The sequence below is a fragment of the Dipodomys merriami genome, unplaced genomic scaffold, assembly GCF_024711535.1.
Source record: "Dipodomys merriami isolate MVZ:Mamm:240054 unplaced genomic scaffold, mDipMer1.0.p SCAF_2, whole genome shotgun sequence".
Taxonomy (NCBI): Eukaryota; Metazoa; Chordata; class Mammalia; order Rodentia; family Heteromyidae; genus Dipodomys; species Dipodomys merriami.
In genome coordinates, this window is record NW_027203381.1 from 36568027 (window position 1) to 36593608 (window position 25582).

Sequence of the window (25582 nt, forward strand, 5' to 3'; positions counted from 1 at the left end):
GAGGCTAAAAAGCAAGTTAGAGGTTGGAATGAGACTGTTTTTCCAACAAAAAAAAAATCTGGAAAAAAATGCTATATGTATATTTCTCTATACGTATATGTAGAGCTTTATAATTTTTTTGAAGGAAATCAATTGTCTGCCCTGTGATCAGTTAATTTGATTTAAGTTTTATTTTGGAGATTGATTTAGACTGGAGGTAGAGGCATGAGCTAATTGTATCCTGATCCTTGCCTTGAGGGGTTTCAAAGCCCTGGAGCAACTCTTCTCTGTATTTTGTTCTGTCTACCTTAGCCAAGCTATTGCATTTCTCTCTGGTGTGGCGAGCCGAGCAGATCGCTGGGAGAGAAATCGGAAAAGGGGGGAGAGGAAAAGGAAAAGGGGACTTGGAGAGAGACTTTGTGCTTCAATGTTTCAGGTAAGATCTGACGGTTTGGGTTTGTTATTATTTGCTAAGGAGGGTATGGCTGGGACTTTGGGCGCAACTCGCTTTTACGCATGTGCCAGGCATGGGGCGAGAGCGCGGCACACTCGCACACACACAGCCAGCCGCGGCGGGCGGCTCGGGGATCCGCTCGGACCGGCGGGCGGCGGGGCAGCGGCCACAGCCTCCTCCGGGGCTGCTGCGGCCGGTGCGCGGCTTTCTTCTTCCAGTGGGAACGGACACGGCGGGGATCGGGGGGCGGGGGAAGCGGGCGCGGCCGAACCGAGCCGTGGCCCGGAATCCCACGGCCCCGCGCGCTGCGAGGGGGACCAGGCTTCCAGATCGCCAGGGTCGGGCTCTGGATCTCGGAGCGGGGTCCGATCTCCCGATCTCCCCCGAGTCGGTGCCCGCGTCGCCGGCTCGCCCGCCCCGCGCGCCGGCGTCCCCGCAGCCGCTCCCTCCTCCCTCCCCGCCCCCTCCTCCTCCTCTCCCCCCCCCCCCCCCCGCGAGCCTCGCGCGTCCTTTCTTCCCGGGCGCGGAGATCCGAGCCCCGCACCCCTGCGCCGCGGGCCGATCTTCCCGGGGCTGGGGCGCGCGGGGCGGTGTGGGGGCCGGAGGTGGGGGGGGGAGGCTGGCGCCGGCCGGGGCGCAGGCTGGGGGTGGAAACCGCCGCCCCCTCCTCGCGCGCGGCCTCGGCGGCGCCCCCGGTGAAAGACGCCATTGTGGCTGCCGAGCGCCCCGGGCCCCGGGGCGGCCTGTGCCCCCCTCTTCTGCCCCGGCCGATCCACGACGCTCCCCCTTTGTGAGCCCCGGCCGGTGCCCAGCGCTGCCCGCTGCCCGTCCCCGGCCGGGCTGAGCCCGATCCGCTGCCTCCGCCCACCCGGGCTCCTTTAAAGCCCCCTCCCTCCCTCCCTCCCCCTCCCTCCCCTCCCCCTCGGGCCTGCACACGTTCCGTTTATTTATTTTTTTTTAAAGCTCCCCTTCCTCTTCCTCCCCAGATGAAGGCTCGAGGAGGGAGGGTGGGGACTCCGGGGTGCGGGGGAACGTGAGCGCGGCGGGGACGGGCCGGGGCTGCGCGGCGCCCGCGGCGCCCAGCCCGGCGCCCGCGTCCTCCCCTCCCCTGCTGGCGGCCAAGATTTCCCTTAAAGGGACCGGGTTTCCTGGCGGCCTCCGGTCCACGCGGTCGGAACCGGCGCTGGGGGCGCCGGGGCGGGCGGGAGGGCTGCAGTTTGGCTCCTTCCTAGCCTCTTGAATCCCACCCCGCCGTCCCTCTTTATGGAAATGTGAAGTGGACTTCCTCGCTGGTTCCCCTCCCCACCCCCAAATAAGAGTGCGCGTCTCTGGCGAAGGGAACGGGGTGCGGGGAGGGGCGCGTGAGCGTGACTTCGCGTGAAAAGTAAGACTGAACCCCCAAAGCATCCAGCCAGAGGAAGCCAGACCGGTGGTGCGGTCATCCCTTACCTGCACGCGTGCTCGGCACAGCCCGGCACGCAGCTTCCTAGCTGTAGTGGGTGCGCGGTACCTGTGCCTTTGTGCTTTGGAATTCTTGCAGTGTCCTGGATATGATTTTCTCGTGTGTGTGTGTGTGTGTGTGTGTGTGTGTGTGTGTGTGTATGTGTGTATTGGGGGGTTCTTTTTTTTTTGTCTTGACGGTGCTTGGGGGGTCGGCTGGCTGGGAGCCAACTAAGTTTGCAAAGTTGTCTTGGGGCTGTGGGCGTTGTACGTGGAGAACAGCACGCAGGGACTGTCCAGAATCCTCGTGGCACTCGCGAAGAGGTGCGCCGCAGTGGGCAGAAGTAATTTGTTACAAATGCTGCATTACCTTTTAGGTCGTAGAACTGGCTGCTTTCAAGCAAATCCTCGATTGTGGGGTGCGTGTGTGTGTGTGTGTGTGTGTGTGTGTGTGTGTGTGTCCCCATGGTGGTACTGGGAGAGACATGACAGTTTAACATACTCATTCTTTAAGAAACGTTTGCCTTCTGTTTTCAATCAACGAAGCTGGCAGCTAGAGATACAAGTTTATTTGAGAATACCCTCTGGGTACCAAACATGCTTGGATTGTTTTAGCAAATTAAAAATGAGCAAAATGCTTTTACCTTCTCAGCAGTAGACTCCTTAAGAGACCTCCTGTTTTGTGTGTGTGTGTGTGTGTGTGTGTGTGTGTGTGTTCCAGAGAAACATTCTCTGTGTGTATCTCAAATGTGTTTTTAATGTGGAAAGGAGAACATAAAGGATTTTTAAAGGCTGAGACCATACAATGATTCATTAAATCAGATTCTACATCAAAGAATTCACCTGCCTATGTGGGAAGCCATGGAAACTAATAGCTAGCCTACTTATTGAATTTAAAATAGCAGCGCATCCATTTGTTTCCAGGATAATGGGCAAGATGCCGATTTTATTCCTCCTGTTTCTATTTGGCTGGCATTTGGCTTCCAATGAGAGGCTGGTGTTTAGGAGGCTGCACATCGGCTGAAGGGTCCCGCTGGTACCGAATGCAAAGCATGGTCTTGCAACCTTTAGGATGACAGTTGGAGAGAAATGTATGCTAAGGAGGCTGCAGAGGTGACCGTGGAACTTTCAAACTTTGCATCACACAGGACAAACTTCCCGGGTTAGGCTTATGTGGATACGAAGAAAGTCACTGATAAAGCAAATATATTGTACACTTGCTGGGTCTAAATTTTTAAATGAATTGAGTGTGAATGATAGCTGACTCAAATCTCCCCACATGGTACGCAGAAAATAGCTGCGGTGATTTTGCTGTATTAATTATGCCCGAAGCATGATAGAAAGTTCTCTAACACACACTAGAGGTCTCTCTTGTAGCTGCATGAGGTTTGTGTTTGTAGCCTTTTTGCCAGGGCTTGGGGTAGAAGGGTGCACCATAACGGCTTGGTTTGTACTAAGTAATTGTGACTTACTGACCATTTACCTTACTCTGAAGGAGGAGAAGGGACTATTTAGTAAATATTATCCAGATTTTACTACTGAAGTACTGAGAAAGTAACCACAATAGGACTTCTATTAGAGAATAGAAACATACTATTCAGTTTGCATTGATTATTGTATTATGGACTATCTGGCATGAAATTACCCAAAGCAATTGATTTTTAAATGTAAGCGTAATTGGTGAAAGAGATAGCAATCAGAGAACTTTCTGAAATTAAACTTTCATTGGCTCCACATTTAGCTGTGACAATTGCTTGCACAAATGCATTCTTGTCTTTCATTTTTTGAATTTTAGTTATATTTTGAGTAGCTAAGTAGTTGTGCAAAGGGTTTCAATTCAACATGTCAATTTATGACGACAGTGCATCTTGATCAGTGTCACCTCCTTTTTGTGTTCTGACCTTGGTATTTCTAAAATCAGAGCAATTGTTTCATACTTCTGAAATCTGGTGTTTCCTGCTAAGATTGTTCCCCATCTACATACTTTTGAATCGTTCCGAGGATATTTGGGAACTGGTATTTCATCAAGTGTTTTTTAGTTGTTTATTAAACTGTATTTTCTTTGGGACATTATTTATAATTTCCTAAGCAAATGGGGCATTTTATTTCTCCATCCTTAACAGGAACCATCTCTGGAATAAAAATGAAAATTTTAGAAATAAGCATGTGTGCTTATTTTGATAACTTACTCATGCAGAAGTAAAAACATTCACTTTTCCTAGGTACTGTAACTACCTGGCTTCTCATTCATAAAAATGGACTATATGTAAATAATGTTTTGCTTGTTGCTGAGTTTGATTTAACTATACAAAAAGTAAAAAGAGGAGATTATCTACATGAATAAGGAGTCTTTACGCTGGTTATGATGTTTTATTAGCTCATTCATTCAATCAACAAATACTTTTTTGTGTCTGCTTTGTGGGAAACCATAAATGCAGGAGTGTGACAGTACAATGACAAAAAGCATTTCAGAGTCCAGGTCTCCCAGAGCTTATGATTAGAGGCATAGACTTTAGTTGAGTGCTTGAACAAATGATAAAGAGATTAGTGCTTCCATGGGTAAGAAACACAGGGCTCTGGCAACATCAACCAAAGGGGGCTAAATGACCAGAGGAAGTCCTGTAAACTAAGATCTTAACTGGTGGAGAGGCAGGGGCAAGAAGAGACGGGGGGGGGGGGGGGGGGGGGGGGAAGGAGGGAGAGCGAGAGAATGCAGAGATAGCTCCAGGTAGAGGGAATTGAGAACTGTATTTGCCATGCTGGGAGAGACAGTGGAGAGGTGGAGGAGAAGCTGAATGAGGGAGAAGGCTTGGAAGAGCAGGATGCAGAATGGGTGTCCGGTCTTCACTCTTAGAGTGAAGAGACCAGGACCACCAGGTAAGAGAGGAAGATGCGGTAAAGGTAGCAGTGACACGGTAAGATTTGTGCAGGAAAAGAACAACTCTGGTAGATGACAGAAGAGCTTGAGAAGAACCCAAGTGATCGATCTACCTACCTATCTATTCCTTAGACGGCCATCACAGTGGTCTAGACAAAAGCAGATAAGAGCTGGGATTAGGATAGTGGCAGAAAGATAGTTAACAGAAAGGTTGTGATACTTTTAGAAATCTACATAATCTAGTGAAGGATTGACTGGGTGACCAAGAAAAGAGAAGTGTCAAGCACATGCCTGGGTATGGGAATGGAGTAGGCCCTGGAATTCCAAAGACTGGAAGGATTGTGTTATACCTTTCACTTCAGCTCCAACAGCCAGAGTGAGTGCAGTGCTAAGCCTCATTTCCACCCAGTGTAACTGAATTCACAAAGGAAAGACAAGCATCTGGTCTGGTCATTCTTCAGTTGCTCCATTTGTTTCACAATTTGTGCAGAACAAGTGCCTGCTGTGAATCAGGTACTTCCAGCCCTCTCCACTCTGCCACCAAAGAGACCCTTGCTCTGTGTCACCCGCACTATGATGATCTAAGTTTGCAACTCCAGCAAAGGTGGAATTCACCACTGAAAGAGGTCTATGGTTACTTCACCTATTGGGACAAATAAAGTTTGTGCCTTTTAATGAAAATTAACTGTGTTAAGACTGTTCAGGGGGCTGGGAATGTGGCTTAGTGGTAGAGTGCTTGCCTCGTATGCACAAAGCCCTGGGTTCAATTCCTCAGTACCACATACACAGAAAAAACTGGAAGTGGTGCTGTGGCTCAAGTGGTAGAATGCTATCCTTGAGCAAAAGCAGCTCAGAGACAGCGTCCAGGCCCTGAGTTCAAGCCCAAGGACTGGCCAAAAAAAAAAAAGTGACAGGGGCTGGGAAGGTGGCTCAGTGGTAGATTGCTTGCCTTGCATGCATGAGCCCTGAGTTTGATTACTCAGCACCACATAAGCAGAAAAAGCCAGAAGTGGCACTGTGGCTCAAGTGGTAGAGTGGTAGCCTTGAGCTGTAGAGCTGAGGGACAGTGCCCAGGCCCAGAGTTCAAGCCCCACAACTGACCAAAAAAAAAAAAAGACTATTCAAGTGTTTAGTATAAAAATAACTTCAATTATACATCTTTTTTAAAACCCACTCATATAAAGATAGTAAAAGTATTGCAAGTCACTCACAAACCTTTGGAAACACAGACCGTCCTTAGGCTAATAGTCTTTGGCACATTTGTGTCTCTCAATTTCTGATCTATGGCTTCCTGTTGTCAGTGCAGTGTTTTCAAGCTCTTCAGAAGTTAGCACTGAAGCAGGTGCCTGTGGTGGCTACTGACCATATTAAGCCTAATAGGAGGCTGAGTTCTGACGATTATGGTTCAAAGCCAGCCAGAGAAGGAAAGTCTGAGGCTCCTATCTCCAATTAACCACCAAAAAGCCAGAAGTGGAGCTGTGGCTCAAGTGGTACAGTGCTAGCCTTGAGCACAAAAGCTCAGGGACAGCACCCAGGCCCTGAGTTCAATCTCCAGAATGGACAACAGCAGCAAAAAAAAAAGTGAGCACTATTTTTGTTTTTGTTTGTTATTTTTGTTGTTTTAGAGTTTCAGTTTTTGTTGTTGGGTTTTTTTTTGTTTTTTTTTTGGTAATCCCAATTGCTTATTTATTCTCTCTGTTCTGATTTTCCAAAACTTTTACCCTTGTGTCTGGCATCACAAACATGTAGAACAATCAGGAAATAATTTGGCCTCATGTGTTATTCCCCATCAAAACAGCATTAGTTGATGAATAATTGATTAATTTTAAGATAATCTAACATTAAGCATTCAGCTTCTGTCAATACCGAAGCAGTAAGAGAAGAATCTCCATAAACAAAACCTGTCATAAATGCTTCGAATATAGTGTTTCCTTTTTCTGGCTATACTCCTTCCAAGGAATCCTTCCTTCTTTCTAGGAAACTCTTTGAAAGCTCCTGTCTGGGAAAGTGTTTGATACACAGCTTGGATTCTCTAAGATATTTTCCTTGCTGGTTGCCAACTGGGTGCTTTGGAAGACAGGCGGTCCATCAAGTCACTCAGGGATCTATTTCCTCTGTTTAAAATGAGAACAGAGCTGGGCACTGGTGCATCATGCTTGTAATCCTAGCTGCTTGGGAGGCTGAGGTTTGAGAATTGTGGTTTGAGACTAGCTCAGGCAGAAATTCTAAAAGACCCCTTCTCAATTGAGAGTGGATATAGTGGCTCACGTCTATAATCTTAGCTGCTCAGGGGAGTCCAACTTAAGTGGATCATGCCCTGGGGTGCATCTAGGTAAGAAGTCAGAACCTATCTCAAATAAAACTAGGAAAAACCAGGTCCACAGTCATGGCTTGGTGGCAAGAGCACCTACCTAGCAAGCACAAAGCTGAGTCCAAATCCCAGTACTGCAAACAAACAAACAAACAAAATGGGAACAGTACTATCTCTCCAACCTCCCTTAGATGATCACCGACATAAAAAAGGTGTATATATCAAACTTATGAGCAAACACTGATATCAAACACCCAAAGGGCAATTTCTCTGGAAGAGCCACTCCAACTCTGGCCTCTGCTGTTTTATTGCTCAGTGCCTCTGTCTGTGGGGATCCTACCATATTCTGGCTACCTCTCAGTCCCAGCCACTGGTCATATAAGATATAGGGAAACAATTACCAGGGTACAGCCCACAGTACCTCACTAAAGCGCTTCTACCAGGCAATAACACTGTGAGGCAATATTACAACCCATCATATGATAAGCAACTTAGAAAGCTAGGAGACTTGTCTGAGTAGAACACTGAGCAAGTCCAGAGCAGGAATCCTACCCAGCAGCTAAATACCAAACCCTGCTGCCAGCCAGCCATGGTCCCCGCCCCCCCCCCCCATCCCTGTCCACTGCATGCTGTCTGACCACCTCTCTAGGCACTATGCAGTGCATTCCTACCCTGCCACTAGCTCCCATCCATTCTCTCCCCTCTTCCTGTCACTCTCCTGGAAACACTCAAGATACTCTTCCCCCCACTCCCCCCAAGCTCTAGAGCCTCCTTTTAGGTCAGGAGGAAAAGGCAAAACAACTCAGCCTGGTTTGAAATTAGCTCTTGTTGAGCAAACAGTGTTTGGAGACACTCTGTTATGCCGACCAACATGAGGATTTGTCTTCTCCTGAAAGAGAACTGACAACAGTTCAGCTCTTGCTGGCTGACACAGTGGCTGCAGTTAGGAAGACTTATGAATGGAAGAGAGGGTTAACTAGATAGATTTTAAATGCTCGCTAAAGGAAGGGCTGTTCTCATGGATAAACCTTTCCCAACCATCAGCCATTATCATCACTTACTGTTTGGGTAGCACTTTGACTTTGCTGGATATTTGTAGCTAATGGAACAGAAAATGTGTGTAAAACAAAAGACTGTGACTCCGTCTCTGAAAAATAGAGGGAAATAAAAGAGCTACATTGGTACACGGTGCTGACAATTCTCTCCCAAGCCCATTTTTTTCCACTGAAAAGGAGATTATAATAATTTTCCAAACTGTAAATATGATGACAATATGAAGTAATTATATATATGATCATAGTTCCAGGATTATGCTGAGAATTTAGTGGGATAAATATGTCCCACAAATAGTAGCTCTCAGAAAATATTCTTATGGCTTTTTAAAAACAAATTTAGCATGACTAGTGTTTGAATTCAGGATCATGTACTTGCTAATAGACATTCTACCACTTGAGTCAGGCCTCCAGCCCTTTTTACTTTTATTAGTTATTTTAGAGTCTTGCTTTTTGCCCAGGCATGCCTCAGACCTCAGTCTGCCTACCTAGGCCTCTGCATAGCTTGGGTTATAGCACTTTACCAGCTTCTCTATTTGGTCTTGTTAACTTTTTCAGGGTTGGCTTCAAACTGTGATCTTCCTGATCTCCTCCTCCCAAGAATCTAGGATTACAGGTGTGCACATTAAGTACAGACTGTGTTTATTCACCTTTCCTCCTCAGTTCATTAACAGAGTGCCTGGCACACAGAGTAAGCGCCCAATAAACAATTGTTGAATATTTGACCATAGTGGCAATTTCACTTCCCTGTAAGTACTTTTTTTTCCACTAATGAGAGGGTCCAATTTCTGCCACATGCCCTGGCCTGATAGTTAGGGCTTCTCCCCCCCCCCCCAACCAATTAGATCAGTCCTTTGGGAACAGACCAGATTTGATCTGAGCACTAAGATGCTCAACAGGATATTGTTTCAAAGGCCTCCTCGGATTTCCCCTTTGATTACTCACAGGAATCTGTTCCTATGCACAGTTGTCATCAGATCTCTAAAGTCTGCAGACACAGAACTGATGCCAAGAAAGCCTGTGAATACACCCCCAGGTTCTGAACCCAAAGTAGCAATCAATACAAGTTTGCTCTTCCCACAGCAATTATGTACGGAAAATGCTGTCTTGCCCATTCCACCCAGCAGATGGCAGCGGCATACACACAGAGGAAATGAGAGAGTGGGCTTTCCCAGCCTCTGGCCTTTCTCTTAGTTGCTGGCATAGTCCCACTGCCAATCGAAAAGCCTGGCACAGCCAGCTTTCAAAACCTGCCTTGGCTCCCTCATAGTCACAACTGGAGCTCAATGGAGCATCTGGAAAGGCCAATATCTCAGAGTCCCAGGGAACTCTTCTGTACCAAGGAGGGGAGAAAAAAGCAGGCACTTTTTTAATCAGGTAGCAATAGGGAATGCTAGTAATAAAGACAACTCAGTGGTAGTAAGGAGTTATGAAATGGAACAATCATGAAATGCTATTTAAAAAATGGAACATTTGTGCAACCACTCAAGACCCTATCCTGTTTTGCTTTGTTGGTTGGTGTTTGCGCTAGTACTGGGGCTTGAACTCAAGGTCTTGAGTTCATGCTTAGCACCAGCTTAAAACTGGTGCTCTATCAATTGAGCCACACTTCTGCTTTTGGCATTTTTTGGATGTATCTACCTGTGCTAGCTGCAAACTTCGATCCTCAGATCTCAACCTGCTGGGTAGCTAGGATTTCAAGCATGAGCCACTGACATCCAGCTTGAAAATTTGGTTTCTGAGCCCGCTGCCCACTTGTATGACCCTAAACCTTGACTCATCTGTACAATGGGAAAATGAAATCACTTCAGAGATTGTTGTCAGAATTTAAAAAAAAATCAAACACCGATGCAATAATTCTGTGTGTCTGGATGAGTGCTTTTTTAAAAAAAATGTTGTTAATGTGATGTAGAGAGGGGGGTATAGTTACATAAGTAAGGTAGTGATTATATTTCTTGTCTAACTTGTTACCCCTTCCCTCATTTTTCTCCCTCTTTCCCTACCCACCCAATTCCCCTCCCCCAACTTGTACAGATGATTGCCAACATGTTGTCTTGTGAATATCACTGTTGCATAAGTTGCCCCTTTGTTCTTTGTCTCACCATTTCATTGTTCCCCTTCCCTAGTTCAGATAAACATATATACAATACCCAGGGTACCAAAAGGGAACACAGTGACAATAGGGGATAAACCATAAGGGGGAAAACACAAAAGAAAAAAGAAATCACATAGAAAAATCACAAAGGAAACCTCTTATATCCATATCTTGGAGTTCATTTCGTTTAGCATCATTTTATATGGTTATATGTACATAGCTATTGAGCTATTCTGCTCATCTGCTAAGATTATCCTAGATGTATACTAATTATTGCAAATAAGGGAGACCATGGGACCTATGTTTCTTTTGGTCTGGCTTACTTCACTTAATATGATTTTTTCCAAGTCTTTCCATTTCCTTACAAATGGGGCAGTGCCATTCTTTCTGATAGAAGCAAAGAATTCCATTATATATATATATATATATATATATATATACATATATATATATATACACACACACACACACACACACACATACACATACACATACACATATCACATTTTCTTCATCCATTCATCTACTGAGGGGCATCTGGGTTGGTTTCAAATCTTAGCTATAGTGAATAATGCTGCAATAAACATAGTTGTGTGGTAGCTTTAGTATGGCCTTGTTTGTGAACATTTGGGTAAATGGCCAGAAGTGGGATTGCTGGGTCATAGGGGAGCTCTATATGTAGTCATTTGAGAAACCTCCATACTGCTTTCCAGAGTGGTTGAACAAGTTTACATGGATGAGTCCTTTTCCATTTAGTGTTTATTTGTTTTGCTGGTACTGGAAATTGAACTCAAGACCTTATATTTGCAAAGCAGGTAAAATCTACCACTTGTGCCACACCTTGAGTGATGGTTTTCAAGGTCTTTGTATAATATCTTGCTGAAACCAAATCTATCACCCCAAAAAGAAATGTAGTAGGTATCTCCATCTTTCAGACAAGAAGACTGAGACACAGGGAGATTACAAAACTCCCAGGGGAGATGTATTGGTGAGTAATGGAGGCCAGATGTGGAAGAAGCAGTCAATCTTCAAAGTTAGCTCTGAATCCCTAGGTAGGACTGCATCATACTAATAAGAATGATCATATTGGGCTGGGAAGGTGGCTCAGTGGTAGAGTGCTTGCCTTGCATGCATGAGGCCCTGGGGTTCGATTCCTCAGCACCGCATAAGCAGAAAAAAAAAGCCGGAAGTGGCGCTGTGGCTCAAGTGGTAGAGCCTTGAGCTGAAGAGCTGAGGGACAGCACCCAGGTAGGTCCAGAGTTCAGGCCCATGACCGGACCCCCCCCCCCAAAAAAAAAGATTGATCATATTAATAGTAAGTACAAAGCACTTTCCATATGTTAATTCCTCTAATCCCTTTGGCCACTTTATAAAATATAGAAAAATGTTTGTGCCTCTGGGTTGGAAACACAATCAAGTCATTCAAAACAAGTATCAATAGTTTTGAATATAGGAAAATAAAATTAATGGTGAGATTGTCAAATATTACAAGGCTTAGTTGTGGGGGGCTTGGTGGCTGCCAGAGTAGTAGATAAGAGAAGTCAGCAATGCAGGGATATGAGACTTAGGTTCTACTTGACTATAATCAGTTCTGTGAACCGTCTTCATAACTTTCTATGCTGTACAATTTCATCAAGGGCCTTCAGATAAAACCTCACAGCTGTTTTCAGAAATGGTGAATGGCCTATAAAGATTTAGAATGGTTGTCTACTGAGAGTCAGAAAGATGTAGTTGCCTTATTCAGTGGAGTGGCCTTCTCTTCAGCTAGTAAAACAGCTCTTTGCCCATGAGCTCTGGGAACTCACAACAATGAAAGAAAATCATTTGCCATAATGAATAAACTCAGCCCCTCCTTGGTCAAAAAGTGCCTCTTCTACTGCTGGGATGGATGGCAGGTTTTAGGATCTTGAGTCTAATAGCTTTGGACCCTATTATCTGTGGTATGCCCAAATAAGGTTTGTTGAGACAGAGCAATCTCTGAATAAGGGCCAAAATTTCCAAAGTAAGCCTTTTTCGGTAGTTAAAAATGTTGCATTTCAAAGATCCACAGTATGGGAGAAATGAGTCATTCAAAGGTTGCATAAGTCATGCTAGCTACAGAAGACGTGCAGGTAGTTTACTATAGGAAAGACAGAGCTTGGTCTAATTTGTGTCCAGTCCACCTGACCCTATGGATTAGCAGTGACCGCAGCAGGCATGGCCAATGGAGTCATGGGGACCCTGCCAGTCATGTTATGGTTGGGAGGTGAGGCAGGGCTGAGAAAATGAGACTGAATGGAAATTCTACAGACGTTCACCATAAGCAATCACAGATACTTCTTCCCATTTATTCTGCCAACTAATCCTTTGTGTTTATGCAAATCACACAAAATGCTTTTCTTTCGTTACTAATATGTCTTTCTATCAAACTGTATTAGAAACCAAGGAGACTTCTAGCTAACACTCAAATCATTTAAAAAGCTCAGTCATTTAGCTTTGCATAATTTGCAGGGATATCTGTCCCCTCCCCTCCTTCCCACCATTAAATATATTATGAAACAAAATGCATGTCAGATTGTAGGCTTAGGATGAGATTTTACTTTTAAAAATATGCACCTAGATTCTTTTTTTTTTTTTTAATGCAGTTGAAACGTTCCTGTAGCTGAGTTATTTCTGACAGCTCTTTTGCAAACTATAAATGCCTGGTAAGAACATGTCCAAATTATTCTGCTAAGGAGTAAATTAGATGCATTTTTTTAACACATGAGAAATTATACCTTCTGATAAGTTTCTGTGTTAACCCAATAACCTCTTATTCTGAAAGTGAGTGAATAACTACTTGCAGGCAATTATTTTTCACATCAGTTGTTTACTATGAAGGTATAAAGCTAAATACGTAATATAGGCACTTGGGGTGATATTTGTTTATCCAGGAGCTGATAGTATAACTTACAAATGATCTCTCTTTTCTGTTTTCACTGCGTCTTTCTTTCAGCTTCTTAGGTACTTTTTAGTACCTTAGTTAGAGGATGGAGAAAGGAAATAAATTTCAAATACATTTTCTTCTTTCTTTTTCAGTTCTTCCCAACAATTTGAAAAAAAAAAGAGGGGGAGGGAGCCAGCTCTTCATTCCTGCTCATAAAGACCATATAGTATGAATAATCCCAAAAGTACCTTCATTAATATTTTGGTGGGCATCTAGGATGCTAGCATTAACATGTACAATTTGGTAATTAGTACTTCACTTTGGACTCACCCTTTTTCTTCTCTGTTTCAACTTCTTCACTCATATGATAGGAATTTAACATGATCATGAATGACCCAACTCCTTAAGGAGCAATCTTTTCCAAACAGGAATCTGGTTCTCAAACTTTAATATGCATCACGATTTTTGAGGAAGGTGCTGTTATCTCCCACTGGAATATCTTGCTACTCAGGAAGTTGGGATCTGAGGACCAAGGTTCAAAGCTAGCCTGAGTAGAAGAGTTCTCAAATTTCGTCTCCAATTACCCAGCAAAAAGCCAGGCTAGAGGCATGGCTCAAGTGTTAGAACTTCCACTAAGCAAGTAAGCAGAAGAAGGGCGAGTCTCTAAGTTCAAACCCCCAGTACTGCCAAAACAAAACCAGATACCTGGCTCCAGTGACAGAATTTCCAATTAGGTAGGTGTAGAGAGCTCCCTGAGCATTTGCATCTTGAACAAGTTCCCATCGGATGCTCACATGGCAGTTCCTGGACCTCACACTCAGAACCTCCGTTTTAGGGGAACAGTAACCCCTAGAGTTACCTGTAACTCTAGAGTAACTCCTGCAAGGAAATTTTTTAAAGAAATGATTCACCAAGTAAATTTGAGAAATGCTATACTCTTTTGTGGTGTTTCTAAAGGTTTATAGGAATCATGTAATACGGGAAATGGTTCTTCTAACTTGTGTTCTCTAAATTTATTCCACACTGGAGCCCTCTATTCTGTCAGTACCAACTGACTACGAGATTTGCTCTTCCTCCACCTCTGTGAATGGTAGTTCTACTTCAGTTGGCCACCCACTGTCACATATTACAGTGTGACAGTTCCATGTTCCGCACGGCTCTACCTCATCAGCCTCCCACTCCAACGTTCTTTTTGTGACCATATTCTATTATCCTCCCACTTATTCCAACAAAAGATGCTTCTTGACCTCAGGGCCATCTGTGGCTCCTTCTCTGCCACTTCGCTCACCTCCTCTGTGCTTCTTCCTTGACACTGCTCCCGCTCCAATTCAGCCTGGCTTCTCATTTATTCTTTTTTGTTCTTTCATGGTCCTGGCCTCTTTGTCTTTCCTAATTTGTTAATGCTCATCCCTTTCTTCACCTTTGATTCAAGGACAATGGTAGATTGTCACATAATTCTTCTAGTTAGTGTCATTAGAAAACCATCCATCCATTTAGCCAGTATGTGCATGACTTCTATTGTGTTGGCCCCAAGGCTTTGAAATAGAGTGCTAGCTGGGTGCTGGTGGCTCATGTCTGTAATCTTAGCTACTCAGAATACTGAGATCTGAGGACTGAGGTTCAAAGCCAGCCTAGTCAGGAAAGTCTGTGAGACTCTTATCTCCAATTAGCCACCAAAAAAACTAGAATGGAGCAGTGGCTCAAGTGTTAGAGCAGGAGCTTTGAGTGAAAAAGAGACGTGCCCAGGCCCTGATTTCAAATCCTAGTACTAACACACACACACACAAGAGAAATATAGTTCTGAACAAGGCAAAAAGATTCAGAGTCTCATGGACTTTACATGCTTAAATTGGTCAGATAAGAATTTAATTGGATGTGATTCATCACTATGCAAAAAATGGAAACAGATGGTTAGGCAAGACCTTCATGAAGAGGTGGTGAAGAGGTGGCATTTAAATCAATGTTGGGATGGGCATCATGGGAGTTTTACCATAACTGGTTCCTTGGTACTGCTTGGCAACAGCCATTTAATTTATACAATTCTTCATGGAAGTTGTGCTGAATCATTTTGTTCGCCTTAACTTCTAAACTCATTCCTCCATAAACTTTCTCTTGATTTATTGAGGTTTATACTATAGTCTTCCAAATTCCCCTCCATGCTTCTACTAGTTTTCTCCTCTTCCTTTCTTGCTATTTCTTCACACTGTGTGATCTTCCTCTTTCTGTTAGCCTCTGCCCTTGGCCTACAGTTATTTGCAAAACAAGCCATCTGTCTGTGCCTGCATTTGCTCCCATTCATATTTTGAATCTCTAAACTCCGATGTCACTTTGATAGTTTTCTCTGCTGTGTAAACAGTGGGCAAAGCTCCTTCTAGTCATGGCCCCTTTAGCTCCACAACAATCACTAGTGACCCAAAGAAGAGAGAATGCAAAGAACTTTATTTAAGAATGAGAGAAGTATCTCCATTAAAGGCTGCTGCTGACTCTGCCTTCAAGTGACTAAGTCTGGAGATTGTTTTTATACCCTGGGATGTACTATGATTGGCCACACTCTATGCAAATTAGGCATAGAATAACTAGTCAGAGATGACCTATAAGGTTATAGTTTGGGAAGTATACATAATTATAATTTTTTATGATTATTAGGTGTTTGGAATGCTAACTTCTCATTGGTCAGGCTTTGTGATATTCTGATCAGTTGTTAAACATCTATAACTCCCAATCAGGGCCATCCTTTGAGTTCCCGAACCTGAGTATGCAGTACTGACAGAGACTAGGAAGGGGTGGGGGCAGGACCTCCAACTCCTGCTGGGATTATTTTCAAGCTATCTTGTGTTTTTGGAAGTCTGGTCTCTGCTAACCAAGGCAGTAATGCCTTCCACGAGAAGATGCTCTCCAAGGACCCTGGACTAACCTACTGTACTTTTTAACTTTTAAACTAAATCTACCCATTCAACTGTATTTGGAGTTGGGGGTCTTTGCAGCTGTGATAAAAGGTAAATGGTAAGATCAGTATCCTTAGAGAACAGACACTCAAAAGCCCTTTCCTGTGCTTATGTGTAAGAAACCATATAACCATACATTAAGAAAGCAGCCCAGCCAGTGTACATGTTCAGTTCCTTATCAGGAACTGAATCAACCAGCTCTTCTCCTGATTTCAAACTTCGAAGCCTGCAAAATCATGAGAAATAAATCCTGTTGTTTAAGCTACCCAGTCTAAAGGTGTTTTGTGATGGCACCTAATGCGCATACATCCTTCAACTCCAAACAGAAAACCACTCTGTCACTTTTGTCCTTATCCCTTGCCAGCTCCCGCCTCCTTCCTTCCTCTCCTTCCCACAAAATTGTACTTCTCAAGTCATCTCTAATTCCAGTGTGTTTTCCTGTGCCATTTCAAAGTGGAACAGCATTACAAAACATGGTTTGGAACCTGTTCTAAAAGGCTTTATTTTTAAATCTCTTGGGATTGGAACTTCTGTAGCCTTCTTTTCAATATTTCATGCTACTTAGCTGACCTTAAACACTTTTCACTAAATCCAATCTTACATCTTGCTAATTTCCACTTTTTTTATTTCCTTAAGTGAATATATTCTTTTTTTCCAAGCAAATTTGGAGAAATATGGAATAGTTACTGCTCTGTTTTGTATTTTCAACATCAATACTGTTAGTTGTCTCCCAATTTACACCTAAAATTGTAATAGCCCCAAACAGGATTGGGAATTTAAAAATCAATCGTGGAAGATGATGTATTGTTTTTAAAGAAAATTTCCCTCCTAAACTGTCTCCTCTCCTCTCCTTTTCTCTTCTCCTTACTTATCCTTCTCACTCTATGTTTCTCTCTCTCCCCCTCTTCTCTCTCTCTCTTCCTCCCCCCCCTCTGTGTGTGTGTGTGTGTGTGTGTGTGTGTGTATGTGTGTGTGTGTGTGTGTGTGTGTGTGTACCTTTGAGAGCTCAGGGAATTAAATTCAAGACCTTGTTCTTGCTAGATAAGCACTTGCTACGACTAAGTTATATCCTCCCTTTTATGTCTTGTTATTTATTTAATTTAGGTTCCAGTTCTGGGGCTTGGACTCAGGGCCTGAGTGCTCACTATTGCTGAACTTCTGTGCTCAAGATGAGTGCTCTTACCATTTGGGCCACACCTTCATTTCCAGTTTTTGGTGGCTAGTTAGAGATAAGAATCTTGTAGACTTTGCTGCCCAGGCTAGGTTTGTACCTTGATCCTTAGATCTCATCTAGAATTACAGGTATGAGCATCACCAGTTATTTTTTTCTTTTTCTTTTTCTTCTTTTCTTTCTTTCTTTCTTTCTTTCTTTCTTTCTTTCTTTCTTTCTTTCTTTCTTTCTTTCTTTCTTTCTTTCTTTCTCCCTTCCTTCCTTCCTTCCTTCCTTCCTTTTTTGCCAGTCTTAGGGCTTGAACTCAGGGCCTTGACACTGTCACTGTGTCCCTTTGTGCTCAAGGCTAGTGCTCTATCACTTGAGCAACAGTGCCACTTCCTCCTTTTTCTGAGTAGTTTATTGGAGACAGGAGTCTCACAAATTTTCCTATCTGGGCTGGCTTCTAACCCCAGTTCAGTTATCTTTGTAAATTAATTAAAATCCCACTAGCTATTGTTTGTTTAATGGAATATTGTCATCGTATACATCTCACAGACCCTTGCTGTCTGGAGGAAAGATAAGTGTCACAGGTAACTGGAGAGTTACCTGTGACATCTAGTCCTCTGATCACTCACTGTCTTTGAGGAAACGGTGATGCTATGTAGAATGAGACCAGAATGGGACATTAACTTCTTGCAGCTATTCATTATCTCCAAAGCTCCTGGACCAATCGTGAAGAGACCCTCCATCTACTAGCATCACACCCCACAGGGAAAGCCAAAACCCATCTCATATTGCTAGGATTTAAGAGCAAATCCAAGATGCATAGGCATGGAAGAAAGGCCAAGGTTGGAGAGGTAGAATTAAAGAAACAACATTTAGACAGCACTGATGTGGTGTTAGGCTGGTCCTAAATGCTTCAACAATGATAACGATTATCATCTACACCATCATCAGTATAATTCGCACTTGAACTCAGCATGTCCATACACATGCATGTACCATGTGCATATGCATAAGCACGCTGCAGATGCATAAACACACATGTGTATGTGCGAAGATTCTTTCTGGTTCTGTGAATCTTGGAGAACCTCAGGTTGTAAAGCTGAGTATCATGATCTGATACCTGCCATCACACTTACCCAGGGAGCTGGTGAAAAGCTTCTAATATTTTGTACCTAAAGAAGACGCATGGAGCAGAATTCACTGCCCTAATCCTCATTATGCTGGACACCCACAAAGGGTTAAATGGCTAGGTGGTACACCAGAAGGGATGCACCAGAAGTTCTGAGCAGGAGGGTTCCCATAACTTAAGGGTAAGGAGGCCTGGGAAATCTCTGTGATAAGAGACCTGTGGGGAAATGGAAAAAGCAAAATGAGCAGACAATGAGATGCAGCTCCGCTGGGCTGCCTGTGTTGGGGAAGAGTCTGTCGTGGGAAGAATTCCCAATGCTGTGACTAAGCTGAAAAGAGCAGAGGCGTTTCTGGTGTATGGAGAAAGTGTATTTTTAAAAACACAAAGTGTACAAGTAAAACATTACATATGCTGTGGACTATAAGCAGCCAATTAACCAACACCTTGTTGTCAGGCTCTGCAGGGCTGTCAGGAAGGCAAAGCCCTGGGCCTTCAGGCCTGGAATCTATGTTAATGAGAGGAAGGGACAGAGCCCAGCAAGGTACCAATACTTCCTGGAGGTGACAACTGTCAGGCCTTAGAGATACACACAGCATTTCAGACTGGGACAACACAGTGAGCCAAATGTAAACACATAAGATGACTTAAAAGGCAGGTGGAAAAAAACAGTGGTTTGGGGAGTACTGTCCCCTCTCTTCATCCATCTCCTTCCTGTGATTATTGGGTACTGTTTGCTGCTCCCATGATCCAGATCCTGTGGTACCATCTAACCTTTGTCCTCTCCGTCTGTGTCCCTCAGCTTCCGACACCTTGCCTTTTATGTTGTCTCCCTATCCAAGGAACACCACGCCCCTCTGATTCTAATAGAAATCAGTGTGCTGATATCTACCTAGCCAACCCTCACTTGAAGGTGTCAAGTGAGCGAGCTTACCATCTTTCTGCTTCTTCCAGTGTTTTTCCTCCCTTGGTGGCCTTCTCACCCAGCCAGATGCATACTGCATCTCTTAGCTCTCTCCTAAGCACAGAGCAGGGGCAGACACATAGACAGGCATGTGCTCACAGGTGCTCACACAGTCATCATATTCTGTTACTCCTACCTCCTGCAGTACTCCTACTCCTCCTGTGTCCACCCCCCTCCCTAACCTCCACCCCCACACGCTCTCATGCATTTTGTGTGACATCTCTCATGTGGATCTCTGTATTAGCCATCACCATGACCTCTAACACAGCCTCTCTGAAAAAGTACTCTCACTGGCTCCCTCATGCTCTCATGGAAATCCCTTTATAAATCTCAGTTCAGTCAATAAGGACTCCAAACTCCATTTGAAACTGGAGCCTCCTTCTCAATATGCATCCATGTATATATTACCTAGCATAACCACCAAGCAGCAATGTGGCTTGGAGTTCAAACTCAGGTGTGGTGACCCAGAGAAACTCCCATGATGCCACACATTGTGAGAACTGAAGGAGGAAGATTTGGGTTCCTGGGACCCTATACACGTTCATTACACAGGAATAAATGTAGGAACAGCAACTCCACCCCTGGCCAAAGGATTTAAACTACTTTCGTCTCTCCTATATTTTTCAAATTGTAAAAAAAGAAAACTATGAAATGCTCTTATATACTCACTAAGCTGATCATTTCTATGGAAAAATCTATGATGTACTTTCCTTGCTTAGCAACATTCTATAACATCTCATAGTCTATAGGATGACACCCAAAGACCTAGGCCTGGTCTCAAAACCCTACACCCCGGCCCCCTGCCAAATTTACTTCTGGCCTATTGCACCGCCTCACCTATATTCTAAGCTCAGGCTTGTCCATACTGCTCTACCCCTAAGAGTTCTGTATTGTCTTCTCTTCTTAGAGTGTCCTTCTTCACAGGATTCATTTCCTTTGACTTCCATTTTACCAAACCAGACCCCTGTGCACATTGGAAGATCCAGCTCACATCTCAGTTTCCTCTCTCTCTCTCTCCCTCCCTCTCTCTCTCTCTCTCTCTCTCTCTCTCTCTCTCTCTCTCTCTCTCTCTCTCTCTCTCTCTGTCTCTCCCTCTCTCTCTCCCTCTCTCTCTCTCTCTCTGTCTCTCCCTCTCTCTCTCTCTCTCTCTCTCTCTCTCTCTCTCTCTCTCTCTCTCTCTCTCTCTCTCTCTCTCTCTCTCTCTCTCTCTCTCTCTCTCTCTCTTTCTCTCTCTCTCTCTCTCTGCCCATGCTGGTTGGAGAACTCAGTTTGCTGCCCTATTGGCATCAACATACCTGTAGACTCTGCAAATGTCTGTGGACAGGTAGAGGGAAGGAGAGGTGGAGGTAGGCAGAAACATTGTACCACATAAACTGTCAAGGTCAAGTTCAACAAATAAACAGGGAACCTGAAAGATTTTTATCCCAGTGAAAGGACATCACAGTAAAAGTGACATTTAGAACAAGATGACAATACACCTGTCCCTTAGTATGCAACCAGATTAATCCTGGGAGCCCCCAAAATACCAAAGTTTGTGGTTGCTCATGTCCCTTATATAAAATCGCAGCATATTTGCATGTAATCTACACAATGCTCACACATGCATTTTAAATCATTTCTGGGTTTCTTTAAATACATGGTATCACGTACATGTTATGTAAACCATTGTTACACTTCATTGCTTAGAAATAACGACAAGGGACAAAAGTCTATACACATTCTATGGAACTGATGTAGTATTTTTTCCAAGTATCTTCGCTCTGTAGTTGGTTGCAGCAGTGAAGATAGGTAATGCAGGCAGACTAGAGAGCAAGGTAAGAGGCAGCCAGCAGCCATGGAGGCAAGAGAGTGAAGCATTATACTAGAGTCAGTGACAACAGCCATGGCAAGTGTAGCCTTCATTCTGGTCTCTTTTCCTGGCTGGCTAACCAAGGCATCCCCACATAGGCAATACTAATGTCATACCCACCGGACATGGGGACTGGATCACATGGCTAACTGCTAAGAAATAGTCATGCTTCAAACCTAGGTACACTCAATCAAATATGAATGAAGGCTCAACACAGTGGCCAATGATTTGTGGACCACCAAACCACTGGGCTTTCTTTTCCAACAGAAGCTCTGAGCTAACAAAGGAAATAATGTTGTGTGTTCATTGTTGGAATGTTTCAACAGGCATACTTTAAGAAAGACTTAAAGTTACCAGAGGAACTATGGTGAGAGATAAATCAAGAGTTAAAGGGGACATGAAGATATTCAGCTGCTTAGGACATTATGGGAGCTATGAATAGAGTGAACTTGGACTGACTCACCACCCAACCATGCGGTGTGGGAGTCTGGTATAAATGGGAGAAGCTGCTATTATATAACAGGCTGAAGCATTTCAGAACTTCATCACAGCAGGGATGATGGGGCTGAAACTATAAAATGGGTATAAACAGTTTGAATGCCTTGATGAGAGATTGGCTCACAGCCAATGATTTTAAAAACAAACTGCCAATGGGAGAGACTTCCTTAACTTGGAAATGACAATAAGGAGAGCCAGACAGGACACCCAGAGGGTCCTTAAATAAGATAATCCAAGACAGGAATGATGACAGTAGCCACCAACTGTACCTGGTGCTGTCATCATCCTATTCAATCTTTGCAGCAACTGTTTGAAGAAAGGTTTATTATCCCCATTTATCTGATGGGGAAACTGAGGTGCAGAGGGTCTCTGGCACTCCTCTCCCAGGGTCACACACTTTGAAGTCAGTAGACTCCGAAGCCAGTATAGTACTCTTCCCATGGTTGACATCGCCTCTAGGCTGTGATGACCTTTGGGTTCACACAAACAGGCTTTCCTTGTGCCTTGTGTTCAGGGACGTTCTCCAAGAGCAGTGAGCAGAGCTCATCCCACTGAAACAACACAGGCGCGTCCTCTGTCTGTCAAAAAGGGCGAGTGATTTCATCATGGCTCAGCTCCTCCCATTGCAGTTCTTGAAATCAGCAAGGGGAGGGGTGTCCACATTAGGTGGGCTGACCCCATAATAGAAGACTTAGCAAGTTTGCATTTCTGCCCACACACTCAGCACCTCCTCCTCACATCTCCTCCTCAAGGCTAACCTCAGCACCACCCCCCAGCAATCTGGATCTCCCACTCACCATGTGAGGGAACAGTCCTCATGTCTGCTGTCTCTGGTGACCACAGAAGCCAAGTGAAAGTTCTGGGGTATTCCTGTTGTCCCAAGAGAAATCAGGGCAGGAAAGGCTCAGAAGGAACCTGTGAGACCAGGGGCCAGAAAGGTTGCAAAGCAGGTAGAGTGAGGAGAATGAAGAAGGAGGAAGAGAAAAATGGGTTGATGCACAGAGATTTCCATGAACCCCACAGGAAAAAACATGAGACATCATCTCAGCACTTTGAAAACCAGGAGCAACATCGGGAATTTGGCAGAACAAGGGACACGGGGAAGTCTGGAGCATGCCAAGTGCCTGTGAAGTTGGTCCACTGCCCCTAACGTTGACCAGGTAGTCAAAGGAAGGTAGTGGCTAGAACAGAGTCTCCAGAGCAGACAGTTTCTGTGATTGGAATCCCTGCTCTACTACTTCCTGGCTTATAAGAATCATGGGGGGTGGGGAATAGAATAATGGGAGAGTTCCTGAATCTTTATGAACCTCAGTTTCCTTTTCTTTATAATTGGGGTAATTAATAAAGTCATTACAAATGGTGGGGCCCATTCCTTGCATGTGTTGGCCAAAGCTCATCTTTCTCTGGGTCTCTGTCTACTATCAATGATTGGAGTCTTTATATGTCCATTATGATCTCTCAGCCTCTCAGTCAGTTCTGTGAAGGAAATACTGCTCTTGGTGGTCAGCAAGAACAGTCACCAGGCTGCCCTGCTGGACGAGGGGTCCACACATAAGCTAGGATGATCACAAGGATGGGAATCTTTGAACTTCACATGGGGCTGCCCGTGCTCAGTGTAGGCAGTCAGAGTCCCCCCCAGGGGGAAACAGGGACTGGGGTTCGTGGAAGTCCCTGCTGGGGCTCAGGACACAGGCGCAGTCCTGGGCAGTCTAGGCTGTAGGGAGGGACTTAGACAATTCTCAGGAAGTTGGCCTAGTGTCAAGGGCCTTTGAGAGTATAAGGACCTTGGTTCTTCAGAACAAAAGGCTGTAATGGCCACAATGTTCCCAAAGGAATATAAGCATTCCCCACCCCTCCTTTTTTTTTTTTGTCTTAGACTGGGACTGGAACTCAGTATCTGATGCTTTCACTCATTAACTGGCACTCTACCACCTGAGCCATGCCTCTGACCCCCAAGGCTTTCCTTAAAGTAGAAAAACAGTAGTCAGACAAGGCTGTTACAGCACAGTGTGAGAAGTAAGACAATTTATTTATTTAGCCCAGGGTCTTTCTATGCCCCAGTAGATAGCACTTCATTATGCAAAGGGAGTGAAGTCTGGGTAGCTTAGAAATCACCTGAAGTATTTTAGTATGCCCCACTGAGACCAATAGAATCTCAGTGTGCTGTGATTGCTTGGTGCTGTGGACGGAACTCAGGGCTTCACACAAGCTAAGCATGTGCTTTACCAGAAAGACATACCCAGTATGGTTTTTAATAAGGTGGTGAGTGGGAGAGGTTTGTGTTACATTCATGTTAAAAAAGCCCATTCAATCAGGGGCTTGTAGCTCAAGCCTCTAATCCTCACTATTCAGGAGGCTGAGATCTGAGGATTGTAGCTCAAAGCCAGCCCAACAGGAAAGTCCCTGTGAGATTCTCATCTCCAATTAGCCACCAGAAAACTGGAAGTGACAATGTACCTCAAAGTGGTAAAGGGCTAACCTTGAGAAGAAGAGCTCATGGACAGTGCCCAGGCCCCAAGTTCAAGCCCCATAACTGAGAAAACAACAAAAAATAGAAGTCCATTCTTAGAGAAGAAGGGAGAAGACTGATGGAGGGTGCCATGACTGCCAAGTAGCTGTCCAAATGGCAGATTGCAGGGAATTTCCCATCAGCCAGCCTGGGCAGGCCAACCACTTGGGAGCATGTCCAAGGCTGGGAAATTCAACTTGTTCATCCCTTCATGAACAACTCTAGCTAGAGTCTGGACATTACACAAGCAATTTCACATCCATGGCTTTGTCATTTCTCACCACAGTCCCATGAAGCAGGCTAGGAAAATATTACTATTTCTACTGCATAAATGAGCCACAATGATGCAGAGAGTTTTGCTTAAGTTTCATTTGGTCAACAAATAGTACAGACAATCAGGTCAGGGACCATTGTGAGACAAATGAGGTTCTTACAATATATGAGGTACCAAAACCTCAGAAATTGTGATAAATAATAATTTAATGCAAACTGAGTGCCAGTGGGTCATGCTTGTAATCCTAGCTACTTAGGAGGCTGAGATCTGAAGATTGTGGTTGGAAACCAGGCTGAAAAGACCATGAGAATTTTATCTCCAATTAACCAGCAAAAAGCCAGAGGTAGACATGTGTCTCAAGTGGTCAGGTGCCAGCCTCAAACAAAATAACTCAAGGATAGAGCCCAAGACCTGTGTTTAAACCCAGATGCCACCATAAACATAATACACACAAATTAATAATTTAATGCAATTTTTAAAATGAAAATCAATGCCAAGAAGCTAAGATAAACAGAATAGGAAAACAGTCAAGAAAGGCAGGATTCCATGTGGCTAGATCAGGCTATGCAAGTGTGGCAGGCTTTGCAAGTACAGGCTAGGAGGATTCTATCTTTAGTGAAAATGTTCACATTTTCCTTCAGCATAGATTTGGGGAAGGGTGAAAAGCTAAGGGAGTACTTTGGAGATGTATTCATCTCTTGTTCTGAATTTCTTGGCACCCCCTTTAAATTTTGTCAGCCTCAACCCTGTGAGGATCTCTGAAGCATTTGGGACTGCCCAGGGCTGTGTGTGTATGTGCCCTGGGAACTTAGGCTGCCTGAATTCAAGGGTATGGTTGCTGCTTTCCAACTGTGTTTTCAAGCTGAGTCACACTAAGCTTTACAGCGTTAGTGCCATTGAGAGGGTTGAAGAAGTTCAATTGAGGAAAAATGGAGAAGGAGAAGAATGATGTCATGCAAATACCAAACTGCAAAAGTTTTAGTCTAAGGGCCAAAACGAAAATATCTACAAGATGGACAGCATTTTTTAGCAATATTCTATCAATGCAAATTTTAAGTATATAAATATACAACGCAATATCATTTTTATGGTTGTTTTTAAGCTCAGTCTTTTCTTATAGCTTGATGTTTCTTCCTACACACAC

General features: G+C 44.2%; 1 protein-coding gene across 1 annotated transcript in view; it reads left to right on the forward strand.

The window, feature by feature from the left end:
- The first annotated feature begins 322 nt into the window (after positions 1–322).
- Kctd1 (potassium channel tetramerization domain containing 1) overlaps positions 323–25582 on the forward strand; it is a 189434-nt gene continuing 164174 nt past the window's right edge. The window contains exon 1 of the mRNA XM_070029408.1: positions 323–415. Within this exon, the coding sequence (XP_069885509.1) occupies positions 407–415 (9 nt within the window). The 5' untranslated portion in view covers positions 323–406. The remainder of the gene's footprint in view (positions 416–25582) is intronic.